The 14,735-nt window shown below is 41.6% G+C and overlaps 1 protein-coding gene across 2 annotated transcripts in view; it reads left to right on the top strand.

The window, feature by feature from the left end:
* Window positions 1-14,735, top strand: part of ARFGEF1 (ARF guanine nucleotide exchange factor 1) — a 152,861-nt gene that overhangs the window by 61,286 nt on the left and 76,840 nt on the right. For both annotated transcript variants that reach the window (XM_075826125.1, XM_075826124.1), the window contains exons 2-4: window positions 12,082-12,112; window positions 12,742-12,898; window positions 14,531-14,677. In XM_075826125.1, coding sequence (XP_075682240.1) covers window positions 12,082-12,112; window positions 12,742-12,898; window positions 14,531-14,677 — 335 coding nt within the window. The remainder of the gene's footprint in view (window positions 1-12,081; window positions 12,113-12,741; window positions 12,899-14,530; window positions 14,678-14,735) is intronic.

The following is a 14,735-nucleotide window of genomic DNA, read 5'->3' as shown; positions in this document are numbered from 1 at the left end:
GGAAGGCTGTAAATAGTGTCTAGGTGAACATCTGATCTTCCTTTGGGTGTTTTCAGGGGGCTGGGACAAAAAAAGCCTGACCAATGAAATTCATCAGTTTTTTAACGGGCATGAAAAATTGATGCAAAACGGATGTCAAACGGCAATTAAAAATGGACAGGCGAACTGGAAATGGATGAAAATTTAGAGACACACTGATGCAAAACGGACATGAAAAACTGACCGTTAATCAGTTTTTAATGGACATTTTTTTTCACTGTTGTGTGAATAAGGCCTAAGGCTCTATTCACATCACAATTAAGGACCTGTTCACATCAGCGTTGGGCTTCAGTTTGGCTTTCCGTTCATTTGTTCCATCAGAGTAACAGACAAACGGACTGTATTGCTTCCGTTTGCATTACCATTGATTTCAGTGGTATTTTTGTTTGCCTCCGTTCCGCTAGGTTTCTGCTTTTTTTCTGCCTTCAGGATCCTTCTGAGATGAATACATCAAATAAAATCTCAAACATTTAATTCTTTTCTCGTCACAAGATCCCTCTATCTGCTGAAGGATCTGTACTCGCGTTTCCTGGTGAACAAAGGGCAATGTGTCATTATATCTTGTCACACCAATCTCTCTACATTGTGGAGTGATTTGTAGGCAAAGATATTTGAAGGGATTTTGATTGTAAAACATGGCCAAAGAAAATAAGACATTGAATGACCTGATTTCAACATTATTATATACATAGTGCAAAAAGATGCATTTAATATATATAAAGCACATTAAAACAACGGTGTTACCAGCTACAGTTGAAACACAAGCCCATAGTTTGTACGAAATAACAGAAGGGTACGTTCATACAGAGCGGATACGCTGCGCAAAAGTACACCACATATCTGCCCTGGATGCCGCAAGGTATTCCATCGGAAAAAACGCACCCAATTGTGGTGCAGTTTTTCGTCCATAATGTCTGCTGCGGAAAACAGCACGTAAAAAAAAAGTCTATACATGGCAATGCATCTCTCTGACGTCCTGCAGCCCAGACTCCTGGGATGACGTTTCATCCCATGTGACCGCTGCAGCAATCACATAGGTTGAAACATCATCTCTGGAGGCCGAGTTGGACGCAGGAGCAGAGATCTGGGTAAGTATGAGCTTTTTTTTTTTCTGAGTTGCAACGTCTGCTATTTGTTGTGGGTTTTACCTCCCCATTGAGTTTAATGGGGGAAACCTGCAACAGAAAACCAGCGATTCCGCAACATAAATTGACATGCTGCGGATTAAAAAAACGCACCGCAGGTCAATTTATGACTGTTTTTTTCGGCAGGTTCTTTATGCAGCGTGTAGATGAGATTTGTTCAAATCTCATCCACTTTGTTTCTACTGTAATACACTGCAGATTTTCCGCAGTGAAATCCATTGCGGAAAATCTGCAGTATTTACGCTACGTGTGGACTTACCCTAATTGCTTGATGGCCTTGCATTTAGAAAGGGTGTTGCCATGCAGATCCATCTAAGAACATGCACAATGATAATTATGACTTCGATTTTTCACAATATCAAATCGCCAGATGTAAGGGTATATCGTTCACGTTCAGAAGCGATGTGGAACATGCGTTTAAACCTTTTGAATCGTAAATGATATTGAAAGCGTGCAAAGCCACCCTAGGGGTATGTTCACAGGGCTTATTTTCCGTAAACGTCCCCGAAAAACGGATGAAAAAACCCAGAAGCTGAACACCTCCAAACATCTGGCCATTGATTTCAATGGTAAAAATGGCGGTTCATTCCAATGGGGCTTTTTTTTACGCAGCTGTTTGAAAAAACGGTGCGTAAAATAATGCCCCGTGAAAAGAAGTGCTTGTCACTTCTTGAGCCGTTTTTGGAGCTGTTTTTCATTGTGTCAATAGAAAAATAGATCCAAAAACGGCCACAAAAACGTATCCAAAAAAACGTTTAATGCTTAAAAAATGGCTGAAAATCAGAGGCTCTTTTACCTTGAAAACAGCTTCTTATTTTCCAGCCGCTTTTACTTTAGCGTGTGAACATACCCTGATACTTGACACATTAGAGCGGCTGTTTTATGTCAGTCTGTGGTCTGCATCCTGTATGTATACAGTGGAGTTTAGACTGTTGTGATCAGGGGCGGACATACCGCATGTGCAGCCGGTGCAGCTGCACAAGGGCCCCGCGTGGGAAGGGGGCCCGTTCAGTGGCGTAACTACCACAGTAGCAGCCGTAGCAGCTGCTACGGGGCCCGCGGCATGGGGGGGCCCGTGTCGCCCTGACAGGCACATTACATTTTATGTACCAGGCCTGGCGGCACGGGCCCCCTCATGCCTAGTAGCATCACAACACTAGGCATGAGGGGAGGGAGGGGGCGGGGGCCCGGTGATAGCCGCCACACTGCACTACCAATCGGGAGGGAGGGGGCGGGTGCCCGGGCCCGGTGATAGCCGCTACACTGCACTGCCAATCTGGCACAGATGAATAGGACAGGACGGCGATGCTGGTGGTAGGAGGAGCGCTCAGGCAGGGGAGAGGACAGGGGGCGGTGCGACGTAAGACTTCGGGCGGCTGGACAGTACAGTCAGGACTGCCGGAGAACTCATAGGATGAGCGGAGGACAGACACAGGACGAGTGGAGGACGTGCAGACTGCAGAGGACAGGTAGATGAAGTTAAAAAGTTCATGTCAGAAGGGAGAAGTTTTTATGTAGAAAAATCTGCCTCATAATTCCTTCCGGAATTTTGAGGCATATTTTGACCTGCCGGTAGAACACTTCCCGCGTTTTTCATTGCGTTTTTTTGTGGCGTTTTTCGGCCATCGGGCCGTGGGCAGGGAAACGCAGCAAAAAACGCATTTTCTGCCTGCCATTGTTGTCAATGGGAAGTCAGAGACAGAAACGCCCGAAGAAAGGGCATTGCGCTTCTTTTTCCCGCATGCGGTTTTTACTGCTCGCAGGAAAAATTTCATGGATTTCAATGGGAGGCACTTTCTGACGTTTTTCGCGAAAAAAACCTCAGTGTGAACTCCCCCTAACACAGGGGCGTAACTACTGCTATAGCAGCCGTAGCGGCTGCTACGGGGCCGCGGCATGAGGGGGCCCGCGTCACCTGCCGGCACGGGCCCCCACCTTGGCCCGGAATCTCCGCTAGCTGCCGCTATGGCTGCTACAGCGCGATGCCACGGAACACTACGGCAGAGCAGGGAGTATCTCCCCGCTCTGCCATTAAACATAAGACATGTATCCCCTATCCACAGGATAGGGGATACGTGTGTGATCGCTGGCATTGATAGGGAGAACGGGGGACCGAAAGTCCCCTGAAGTTCTCCATCACAAACCTCGGACTTCCGGGGTCTGTGTCGGCAGCTCCGTAGAAATGAATGGAGCGCCGGTCACACTTGAGCTGCGCAGACACCGGAAGTCAGAGGTGAGTGATGGAGAACTTCGGGGGACTTTCGGTCCCCCGCTCTCCCTATCAATGCCAGCGATCACACATGTATCCCCTATCCTGTGGATAGGGGATACATGTCTTTTGTCTTTTCACACTGTAGGTCGCATTTTTTTGAGTGATTGGGGGTGTATGGCGTTCCCTACAGGGGGGGGGCTGTATAGCGTTCCCTACAGGGGGGGGCTGTAAGGCGTTCCCTACAGGGGGGGCTGTATAGCGTTCCCTACAGGGGGGGCTGTATAGCGTTCCCTACAGGGGGGTCTGTATGGCGTTCCCTAAAGGGGGGTCTGTATGGCGTTCCCTACAGGGGGGGGCTGTATGACTTTCCCTACAGACCCCCCCTGTAGGGAACGCCATACAGAACCCCTGTAGATAACGCCATACAGACCCCACTGTAGATAACGCCATAAAGTCCCCCCTGTAGATAACACCATACAGCCCCCTGTAGATAACGCCATACAGCCCCCCTGTAGATAACGCCATACAGCCCCCTCTGTAGATAGCGCCATACAGTCCCCCCTGTAGATAGCGCCATACAGTCCCCCCTGTAGATAGCGCCATACAGTCCCCCCTGTAGATAGCGCCATACAGTCCCCCCTGTAGATAGCGCCATACAGTCCCCCCTGTAGATAGCGCCATACAGTCCCCCCTGTAGATAGCGCCATACAGTCCCCCCTGTAGATAGCGCTATACAGTCCCCCCTGTAGATAGCGCCATACAGTCCCCCCTGTAGATAGCGCCATACAGTCCCCCCTGTAGATAGCGCCATACAGACCCCCCTGTAGATAGCGCCATACAGACCCCTCTGTAGATAGCGCCATACAGTCCCCCCTGTAGATAACGCCATACAGCCCCCTCTGTTGATAGCGCCATACAGTCCCCCCTGTAGATAACGCCATACAGCCCCCTCTGTAGATATCTTGAGATTCAGTCCTGCTTGATAGGTAACAGTGCAGTAAGCTAAGCATGAAAAGATCATCTAAATTATTGCATCTCAGTTGCATGAGTGCTTTGTGTTATATTCAATGATTCAATTTAACCTAAGTCTCTAAATGTGGGCAAAGAAAATAAAAAAACTATACTCACCTCCTCCCTCGCCTCCGTTCACCCGCCGCAGCCCCCATCCTCCTGTCTCGGTCTGTGTTACAAGTGTACAAGGCTGCACTGGTGACGCGCTGCCGATGGCACGTGACCGCTGCTGCCAATAACTCCTCATTGGTGTGCTGCTGAGGACAGTAGTTCCACAGCAAATCGCTGTTGAGGGCATTGATTGGCTGCAGCGGTCATGTGCCATCGACCGCGCGTCACCACAGCAGCTTTGTAAACACAGAAAGGGATAGGGGCTGCGGAGGGGGAACGGAGGCGCCGGAGGAGGTGAGTATAGGTTTTTCATTTTCTTTGCCCACATTTAGGGACTTAGTTTAGATAAGAATTTAACCCGGAAAAAAATGTGTTACTTGTGTTCTAAACTGGTAATAAAATGTACAATATAAATCTTCCTTCATAATTTTTATTAGTAAGGTTTATTTTTATATGCATATATATGTTTAGGTAACTTTGTCGGTATTGGGGGGGGGGCGGGGGGGCCCTGGCACATTATCTGCACAGGGGCCTTTTGCAGTCTGTGTCCGCCACTGGTTGTGATCACTGGTGGATCGCTCGCCGGCTGGATAGGATTGTTAAAAATTAGATTTTCGGGTTACTGTGCTCTGTATTGTTGAATCTTTCCAGCAAGTAAACCTCTAGTGCATTCGGGAAGTGGTATTCTCCACTTGTCATTGTGAAGATAATATCTGTGGGATCTGTAAGCGGAGACACTACAGAAAACATAAATCACCAACCTTCATTTGGTCCCGGGTGGAGATTTCAGTGGTTCTATGTTGGACATGTGCAATAAGATACCATTGATTCATTGTGCTTTCTAAAGAAGAGCTTGGTCTGTGATTTTAAAGTAGACTTGTAAAAGTGTGGATGCTGCCCTATGTGGGGGCTGCATGTGAGAGATAGGGATGGATGACTATATGATGTATTCCAACTGTGGCAGTATAAATCCTGGCTACCAGACTGTTTCTTAGGGTCTGTTCACATCAGCGTTGCTTTCCATTGAGGGGTTCCGTCGGAGCTACATCGACTACACTATTGATTCCGTCAAAAACAACGGAACCCTGTCACAACGGTGACAAACGGAGACCATTAGCAATGCTTCCGTCTAGGGATGTCACAATACCAAAATTTGGACTGAATAATACCACCACATAGTGACTGAATAATGCTACCACATAGTGACTGAATAATACTACCACATAGTGACTGAATAATACCACCACATAGTGACTGAATAATACTACCACATAGTGACTGAATAATACTGCCACATAGTGACTGAATAATACTACCACATAGTGACTGAATAATACTACCACATAGTGACTGAATGATACTACCACATAGTGACTGAATAATACTACCACATAGTGACTGAATAATACTACCACATAGTGACTGAATAATACTGCCACATAGTGACTGAATAATACTACCACATAGTGACTGAATAATACTACCACATAGTGACTGAATAATACTGCCACATAGTGACTGAATAATACTACCACATAGTGACTGAATAATACTACCACATAGTGACTGAATGATACTACCACATAGTGACTGAATAATACTACCACATAGTGACTGAATAATACTACCACATAGTGACTGAATAATTCTACCACATAGTGACTGAATAATACTACCACATAGTGACTGAATAATACTACCACATAGTGACTGAATAATACTACCACATAGTGACTGAATAATACTACCACATAGTGACTGAATAATACTACCACATAGTGACTGAATAATACTACCACATAGTGACTGAATAATACTACCACATAGTGACTGAATAATACTACTACATAGTGACTGAATAATACTACCACATAGTGACTGAATAATACTACTACATAGTGACTGAATAATACTACCACATAGTGAATGAATAATACTACCACATAGTGACTGAATAATACTACCACATAGTGAATGAATAATACTACCACATAGTGACTGAATGATACTACCACATAGTGACTGAATAATACCACCACATAGTGACTGAATAATGCTACCACATAGTGACTGAATAATACTGCCACATAGTGACTGAATAATACTACTACATAGTGACTGAATAATACTACTACATAGTGACTGAATAATACTACTACATAGTGACTGAATAATACTACCACATAGTGACTGAATAATACTACCACATAGTGACTGAATAATGCTACCACATAGTGACTGAATAATGCTACCACATAGTGACTGAATAATACTACCACATAGTGAATGAATAATACTACCACATAGTGACTGAATAATACTACTACATAGTGACTGAATAATACTACCACATAGTGACTGAATAATACTACCACATAGTGACTGAATAATACTACCACATAGTGACTGAATAATACTACCACATAGTGACTGAATAATACTACCACATAGTGACTGAATAATACTACCACATAGTGACTGAATAATACTACCACATAGTGACTGAATAATTCTACAAAATAGTGACTGAATAATACTACCACATAGTGAATGAATAATACTACCACATAGTGACTGAATAATACTACCACATAGTGAATGAATAATACTACCACATAGTGACTGAATAATGCTACTACATAGTGACTGAATAATACTACCACATAGTGACTGAATAATACTACCACATAGTGACTGAATAATACTACTACATAGTGACTGAATAATACTACCACATAGTGACTGAATAAAACTACCACATAGTGAATGAATAATACTACCAAATAGTGACTGAATAATACTACCACATAGTGACTGAATAATTCTACAAAATAGTGACTGAATAATACTACCACATAGTGAATGAATAATACTACCACATAGTGACTGAATAATACTACCACATAGTGACTGAATAATACTACCACATAGTGAATGAATAATACTACCACATAGTGAATGAATAATACTACCACATAGTGACTGAATAATACTACCACATAGTGACTGAATAATACTACCACATAGTGACTGAATAATTCTACAAAATAGTGACAGAATAATACTACCACATAGTGACTGAATAATACTACCACATAGTGACTGAATAATACTACCACATAGTGACTGAATAATACTACCACATAGTGACTGAATAATACTACCACATAGTGACTGAATAATACTACCACATAGTGACTGAATAATACTACCACATAGTGACGGAATAATACTACCACATAGTGACTGAATAATACTACCACATAGTGACTGAATGATACTACCACATAGTAACTGAATGATACTACCACATAGTGACTGAATGATACTACCACAGTGACTGAATAATTCCACCACATAGTGACTAAATAATACTAACACATAGTGAATGAATAATACTACAAAATAGTGACTGAATAATACCGCCATACAGTCTGAATAAAAACTACTGTGACAAGACCCATATTACCAGCATACTGAGACTGAATAATACCACTATATACCGTGACCATTTAGTGGACAAAACCTGTTCCACACAGTCTGCAGGGATTCAGACAGAGAATAAACCAATCCAATGACACCATTGACACCTTTTCTGATTGTAGTTATTTGCTTTCCCTGAATCCTCCATCTGTCCAAGACTATATAAAGGCTTCTTCTAGCAACATCTCTCCGCTACAGAGTTTGCCATCCAGACATCATTTGCTCATCACCTTTAGAGTACATCCCTCCTCTTTAGCAATGCAAATTCGCTATATTGAAGACATGGATACAGTGTATTGTGCCATAGGCCAGGACACCTGGGGCACTGGTCAAAAGACCCGTAGCATGTGTCCCTGGTGCTAGAGACATCACTGGCCAGAGCCCATCATTTTGTGTTTTGACAGTTCTCTGAGCTCATGAACCACCGTTGATCTTCTATCTGTGTCATCACAATGTCAGACAATAAGTTTTAGAGTTTTAAGCTTTAAGCAATTCACTAATGTATTCCACAGTGTGGGTGCAGAGGCGTAACTATAGGGGGACCAAAAGGCCCCTCTTCTCTATATTAGAAGACCAGTACTCAAAATGTCTTGAGATAGTTGTGAAGGCCCTGTCAGGAATTTTGCTTTGGGGCCCTGGAGGTTCAAGTTACGCCCCTGTGTTCTTGTAAACTAAACCCACACTTTAAAGGGGGACTCCCTTGCTTGTAGCAAATAAAGCTTTATCAAAAGAAAGATTAAAGAACTTACTCATGTACATTTTGTACCAAATCTGCATTGTTTCTTTACTCTGGGGTGCTCAAAGAGATGTAAAGAGTATTTTTCTGACATGTCAATGGACGGAGAAAACCGCAAGTAGATCGTGTTATCATACTTGTATAACTGAAATACGTTTACAAAGCCTAGGCTGTGTCCAGTAACTTCCCAGCACATGAATGTGACATAACAGGAATTACACTTAAAACAGCGAGCTGCTCTGCAGTGTAAACAATTTGAGCAATACCATAATGGCCAGTACAGAATAAGTAGTATTTTGTTCATTTTAAATAAAGTATTTTAAGCATACAACATGATCCCTAAACACTAACATAATTAGAAAGGTCACCACTACACGAGCATTCATACTCCGATCAGCCATGACAGGGGACCTGTCACTGACTCTGAGAGAGTAGCATAAAATAGCGATAGAAACGCTGATTTTGGTGGTATGTCGCTTACCTTTGATAGTATAGTGATTTAGGATAACTTACATTTTGAATGTTGAGGTGCGCTAGGAGGAAAAAGTGCTGCGTATTTGTGAGCTCCAGCCGCCATTTCGTGACAACTTTCTCAGTATTGCTGTGCATAGGGAATCATTGACACGTACCACCTACCGAAACATTTTTGCAGACCAAGCACACCCCTTCATGGCAACAGTATTCCCTAATGGTAGTGGACTCTTTCAGCAGCAGAAATTATTCAGGAATGGTTTGAGGAACATAACAATGAGTTCAAGGTGTTGACTTGTCCTCCAAATTTTCCAGATCTCAATCCGATCGAGCATCTATGAGATGTCATTAAAACAAGTCCAATACATAGAGGCTCCACCTCTCAGTTTACTGTACTTAAAGGGGTATTCCAGCCTCCAACAATTTTCACCTATCCACTGGTGCCCCCAGCGATCGCCAGAATGAGGGACCCCTGTTCCCCACAGACGTAGCACAGTGGCTAAGAGGAGTTTGGCACAGCGCTTCGCTTTTTCAGTCAGCCCCATAGACTTTAAATAGAGTGGCACCTTGCATTCCTAGCCTTTGCTTAATTCAAACTCCTACTAGCGGTTGTCTTGCGCCTCAGGGGGAACCATGGTCCCCTATTCTGGCGATCGGTGGGGTCCCAGCGGTCATACCCCTACTGATCTGGAATTTTTTACCTATCCAGTGAATAGGTGAAAAATGCTGGAGGCTAGAATACCCCTTCAAAGCATCTGCTCCTAACATCTTGGTGCCAGATACAGGAAACGTTCAGAAGTCTTGCGGAGTCCATGCCTTGACCGTTGGGGACCTACACGATATCATTTGAGTGATTTTAATGTTACGGCTGAATGGTGTAAATCATCTTTATTTATACGTTTGTGCCTCTGTTTTGTAGTGAAAAGGTTTATCCCAACTCGACAACCACTTTGTAGAACGAAGCAGGCGCTACACAAACTTTTTCTTGCTCAATAGTGGTCACGGCAGCAGTTGTTGCACAATACAAATCCGATAAAGTATCCGTTTTTATTATTTAATTCCATTTTTTTCTATTTTGCTCAAGATACAATCATATGGAAATTTGTGGAAAGAGAGGAATAAGTGTTTCCATAGTTTCCCTTTCTCCATTTTTGTTTGTACAGTAAATATGTGGGTGTGCGGTATAATAGTTGAATGCAGGTTTTCTCCGTGGTTGCAGTCCAGTAATACTGCAGTCCAACAATATAAGGGTTTTAAATGAGACCCTTGTATTGTGTGCGGCTAGCATTAATCTTAAAGACATTTTGTATTGACTACAAATGAGGAAAAGGCGCTGCTACTTATGCTGGAATAATCCTCTCCGGGGATAGATTGGGATCTGCGGAGCTGGAGGCCTTGAGTTCCCCAGACAGCGGAGTGGTCTGACTAATAAGTCAAAGCTGTGTAGACCTTTATTCGGAGCACTTGTCCCTGTTGCACATACTGAGAAGTAGCAGAAATAGTGGACGCATATCCACTGTAATAATTCACATTGATGGAGCAGACAGGATGGTTTTTGCAGTAGTAAAAGGCAAAATCCAACTAGTTTTGCAAAATTACATTTTTAAATAAAAAAGAAAGGAAAATAACATTACATGGATGCATCTAAAATAATCAACCGTGTGTGTGTGTGCGCGCGCCCGTGCGTGATAACCAAGTGACAGCCAGTATGGCCACCCCGACACTCCCCACAGGGATTGTCACCCTGCATTTTCAGACACTGAAAATCTTTCTAGTTATGCCCCTTTACATCCCCCAGCATGTATTGCTGAATAACTAATAGTCTAGTTGACTACGCCTTTCAATATAGAAACCCAAAAGGACGCCTTTTTGACGTTGGGTCAATAGTGAACGTGCACGGGAAACGCAGTTTGGATAGAGCTTTAGAAAGTTGCATACGTTTTCAATATACGTTGAATGGATTTTATTTATATAAACTTGGATAGTTTTGCAAAGGATAAAGTATCCCTTCTTTAAAAAAAGAGAAGGAAACTGCAGCACTACAGTAGAAGGGGTTTCTTTTTAATTTACCAAAATATGACTTGCAAGCGATGTTTTGGCGAATTAAAACGAAACCCTTTTCTATTGGAGTTCTGCGGTTTTCTTCTCTTTTTTTGGATACGTTATTCCGCTTGGGCCAGGGTTATTTATATGGTCTGGTCCTGATGCTAGTTGTGCTGCTGATATCCGTTTTTTTTTTTTTTTAACTATCCCTTCCTTAGATATTCAGGCTAAAGCTGGATATAGACATGAGGTTTAAGAGACTTTGCAAGAAAAAGAAAAACTCTGACATTAATCATCCGATTGTAACGACGACTTCAGATTATGGCAACTACCGGCCAAAAGACATCCAGTACCACAGAACAAAATTTCAACAAATTATCAGATTTATTTCATTGCACCAAGAAGGTTGACCAATAGATGGCCAACAAAACTGCCTTATTTTATATTTAACGGAGACAAATTCTCAAGGAAAGGGGAAGAAGGGACAAGATACAGATATATAGATATATTTCTGTATTTTACATTTGAAAAATAAATAAAAATTAACTTTTCCTGTAATTAAAGTAAATTTATGACTATCATTATATAGATTTTGAATTACCGTACATTTTACTTATTTTAAAAATACAGTAAACCACATATCTTGTCCAATCTTCCACTTTCCTTGAGATTTGCTTCGACAGTCATTTTATGGTGGTTTACAACAAGTGTTTTCTATTTTTATAGCATCGCTCTCATTGAGGAGTGTTACAGACCCCTGAATTAAATATCTTGGTTGTTCTAGACTTTGATTTGATTTTTTTTTTATAACTTTTTTTCTTTCTTTGCAGAGGAGATTAAATGCGAAGCAGAAAAACAAAGGTATGTCACTTGCATTTTAGATTCTAGCTTTAAAGAGCATAAGAAATATAAAAAAAAATACTCTATAAATTTACGTCCATGAGTTGCCCAATATTAAAGGGGTATTACGTTTTTTTTAATATTTTTTTTTTTTTTTTTAATAAAATAGGTAGCTATACAACTTTTTGAGATACATAAATTCTTCACACACAAACTTTTCTTCTACCAGTTCAGTCGTCCCTGGTAGACTGGCTGCTCTTCCGTAGTGTCTGCTAGTAAAAATAAATAAGTAATAATAATAAAAAAATAATTCTGAAATTGCAGATGATGCGGTTCTATCATTTATGAGCCCATGTAAAGTGCATTAGTTAATCATCATCCTGATAGCTCAAAAACTTTGTGTTCCCAAGTCTGATCTCCATTGTTCCAACAGTTGATATATATTAATATGGTAAGAATGGATTTAATATTTTGTATAATGTATGAAGAGTCTCCTTTGAATTTACTACACGTTCCCAGTGTTTACATATAATGTATATATAATGCAGATGGTATATATAGAAACAGGCGTAAGCAAGTGTGATAGGACACATTATATATATATATCTGGACTGCGTTTTAATTGTCCCATATTTTTTATCTTCTCTCAGTCCTCCCCAAGGAGATGCAAAGGCCGGCTCTAGTACTCTTCCACCCGTGAAATCAAAGGCCTCTTTTATTGAAGCCGACAAGTACTTTTTACCATTTGAGCTCGCATGCCAGTCCAAATGCCCACGGATAGTAAGCACGTCTCTGGATTGTTTGCAGGTCTGTATTTTGCTGTCATTTAATAATTGTTTCATAAAATCTTCCTCCTGACTTTCTTTTTAAAAAAAGCCTCCTTAACCCCTTAATGACCAGGCCTGAAAAGGCCTTAATGACCAGATACATTTTTCTGTTTTTGCCTCTGCATTTAAGCAGCCATAACTTTTTTATTTTTTTCATTGACCTGGCTGTATGAGGCCTTGTTTTATGCGGGAGAATTAGTTGTTTTTTTTCCCCGCAGTTTGGGGGTAGTAAAAAAATTATTTTTACGGCGTGAATACAGGAAAATGCTATTCTCTGCATCATTTTTCTTGTTTATTTTTTATCCCGTTCACGTTCCACACTAAATAACCTGTTAATTTAATTCATTCAGGTCATTACGGTTGTGTAGATGCCTAATATGTGTAGGTTTTTTATTTTTATGTAGTGTGGGGGCAATAAAATATATTTTATGATTTTCTGCAGAATAATGGCACTTTTTTTGGGACATTTTTTTCATTTATTAATTTTTTGTGCCTTTTTTTTATTTTTTTTTATTTTTTTATTAATCCCATTAAGGGATAACTTTATTATTAAACTGTTATTTTTTACTTGTAATGTAATATCATATTCCTTTATGCTAATACATTACACTGTGTCACTATGACACAGGCTGCTGTTATGGCAGCACATAGTGTGCCCGAACAGCAGGCAAACGGAACAGACAGCCCTGGGGTCCTTTTTAGGTCCCCTGGGGTCCTTTTTAGGTCCCCAGGACTGACTGCAGAGGGATTCTGTGCTCTTTGATTTTGTCACTGGGTTTCCGATGACGAGATCAAGGAGCGGAGTTCTCTTTGATCATGCCGCGGTCAAGGACCGCGGCGATGAAAGAGTTCAGCAGCTGGGGTTGAAATGTTTTCCGACCCCAGCTGTGTCCAGCAGGCTCCTCTAAGATCAGCAGCTGTAAGTTACTGCTACTGCTTAGGGGATGAGGGCTCACAGGAGCCTCTTCCACAGCATCGGCAAAAGACGTCGCTGTAGACGAAGCACCTTCACCGCCTGCTGTCAAAAGACGGTGGGCGGTCGTTAAGGAGTTATTCCAGGTACTGACAGATAAAACAAATTGGTCCAAGTAGGAAATTATTTTGCTTTGTTTTTTTTTTTAAGTTTTAAAGAGTATTTCCGTGGTTTGATGGCAGAACTTGTTCAAAAACACACGTATCTTACAGCTCTGTTTCCAGTTTTCCAAAATGACATTGGCAGTAGGCGATGGGACTCCTGCCATGCAGAACCCGTATTGTTTGATGTCATCCTAGGGACTGTTTGCTTGCAGTTTCTTCTCCCCGAGCGGATAGTATATACTAGAGTCTCCTATTTGCCATTGGACTAAAAACATTTCCATATTAATGCACACTCCGCTGAGGTAGAACTTGGATTAGTGATAACAGCCATATTAATTGTCTACTCGCTGTCCCTGAAGCGGATATAAATACAAAATGGATTAACAACTAAGAACTGATGGTCACAGGGGATTTTAGTCTTAAATTTGAATTGTATTTTGCAATGTATATTAGGTAGCTCAGTAGACATATTATAAAGCAGCATTATGGACTTGGATGTGTGTAATGAATGACCATATATTTTTTTTTTTTTTAGAAACTCATTGCCTATGGACACTTGACTGGCAATGCACCAGATAGCACAACACCGGGCAAAAAGTTAATAGACCGAATTATCGAAACTATATGTGGCTGCTTCCAAGGACCCCAAACAGATGAAGATGTGCAGTTACAAATCATAAAGGTAGTGCAGCTCATCTCTACCTCTTACATGGATAAGTACACTGTAGCCGTCTTTCCAA

Source organism: Rhinoderma darwinii, chromosome 5 (assembly GCF_050947455.1).
Source record: "Rhinoderma darwinii isolate aRhiDar2 chromosome 5, aRhiDar2.hap1, whole genome shotgun sequence".
Taxonomy (NCBI): domain Eukaryota; kingdom Metazoa; phylum Chordata; class Amphibia; order Anura; family Rhinodermatidae; genus Rhinoderma; species Rhinoderma darwinii.
Note: the sequence above shows the minus strand (reverse complement) of the source record. Positions and strands in the feature narration are given on the sequence as shown.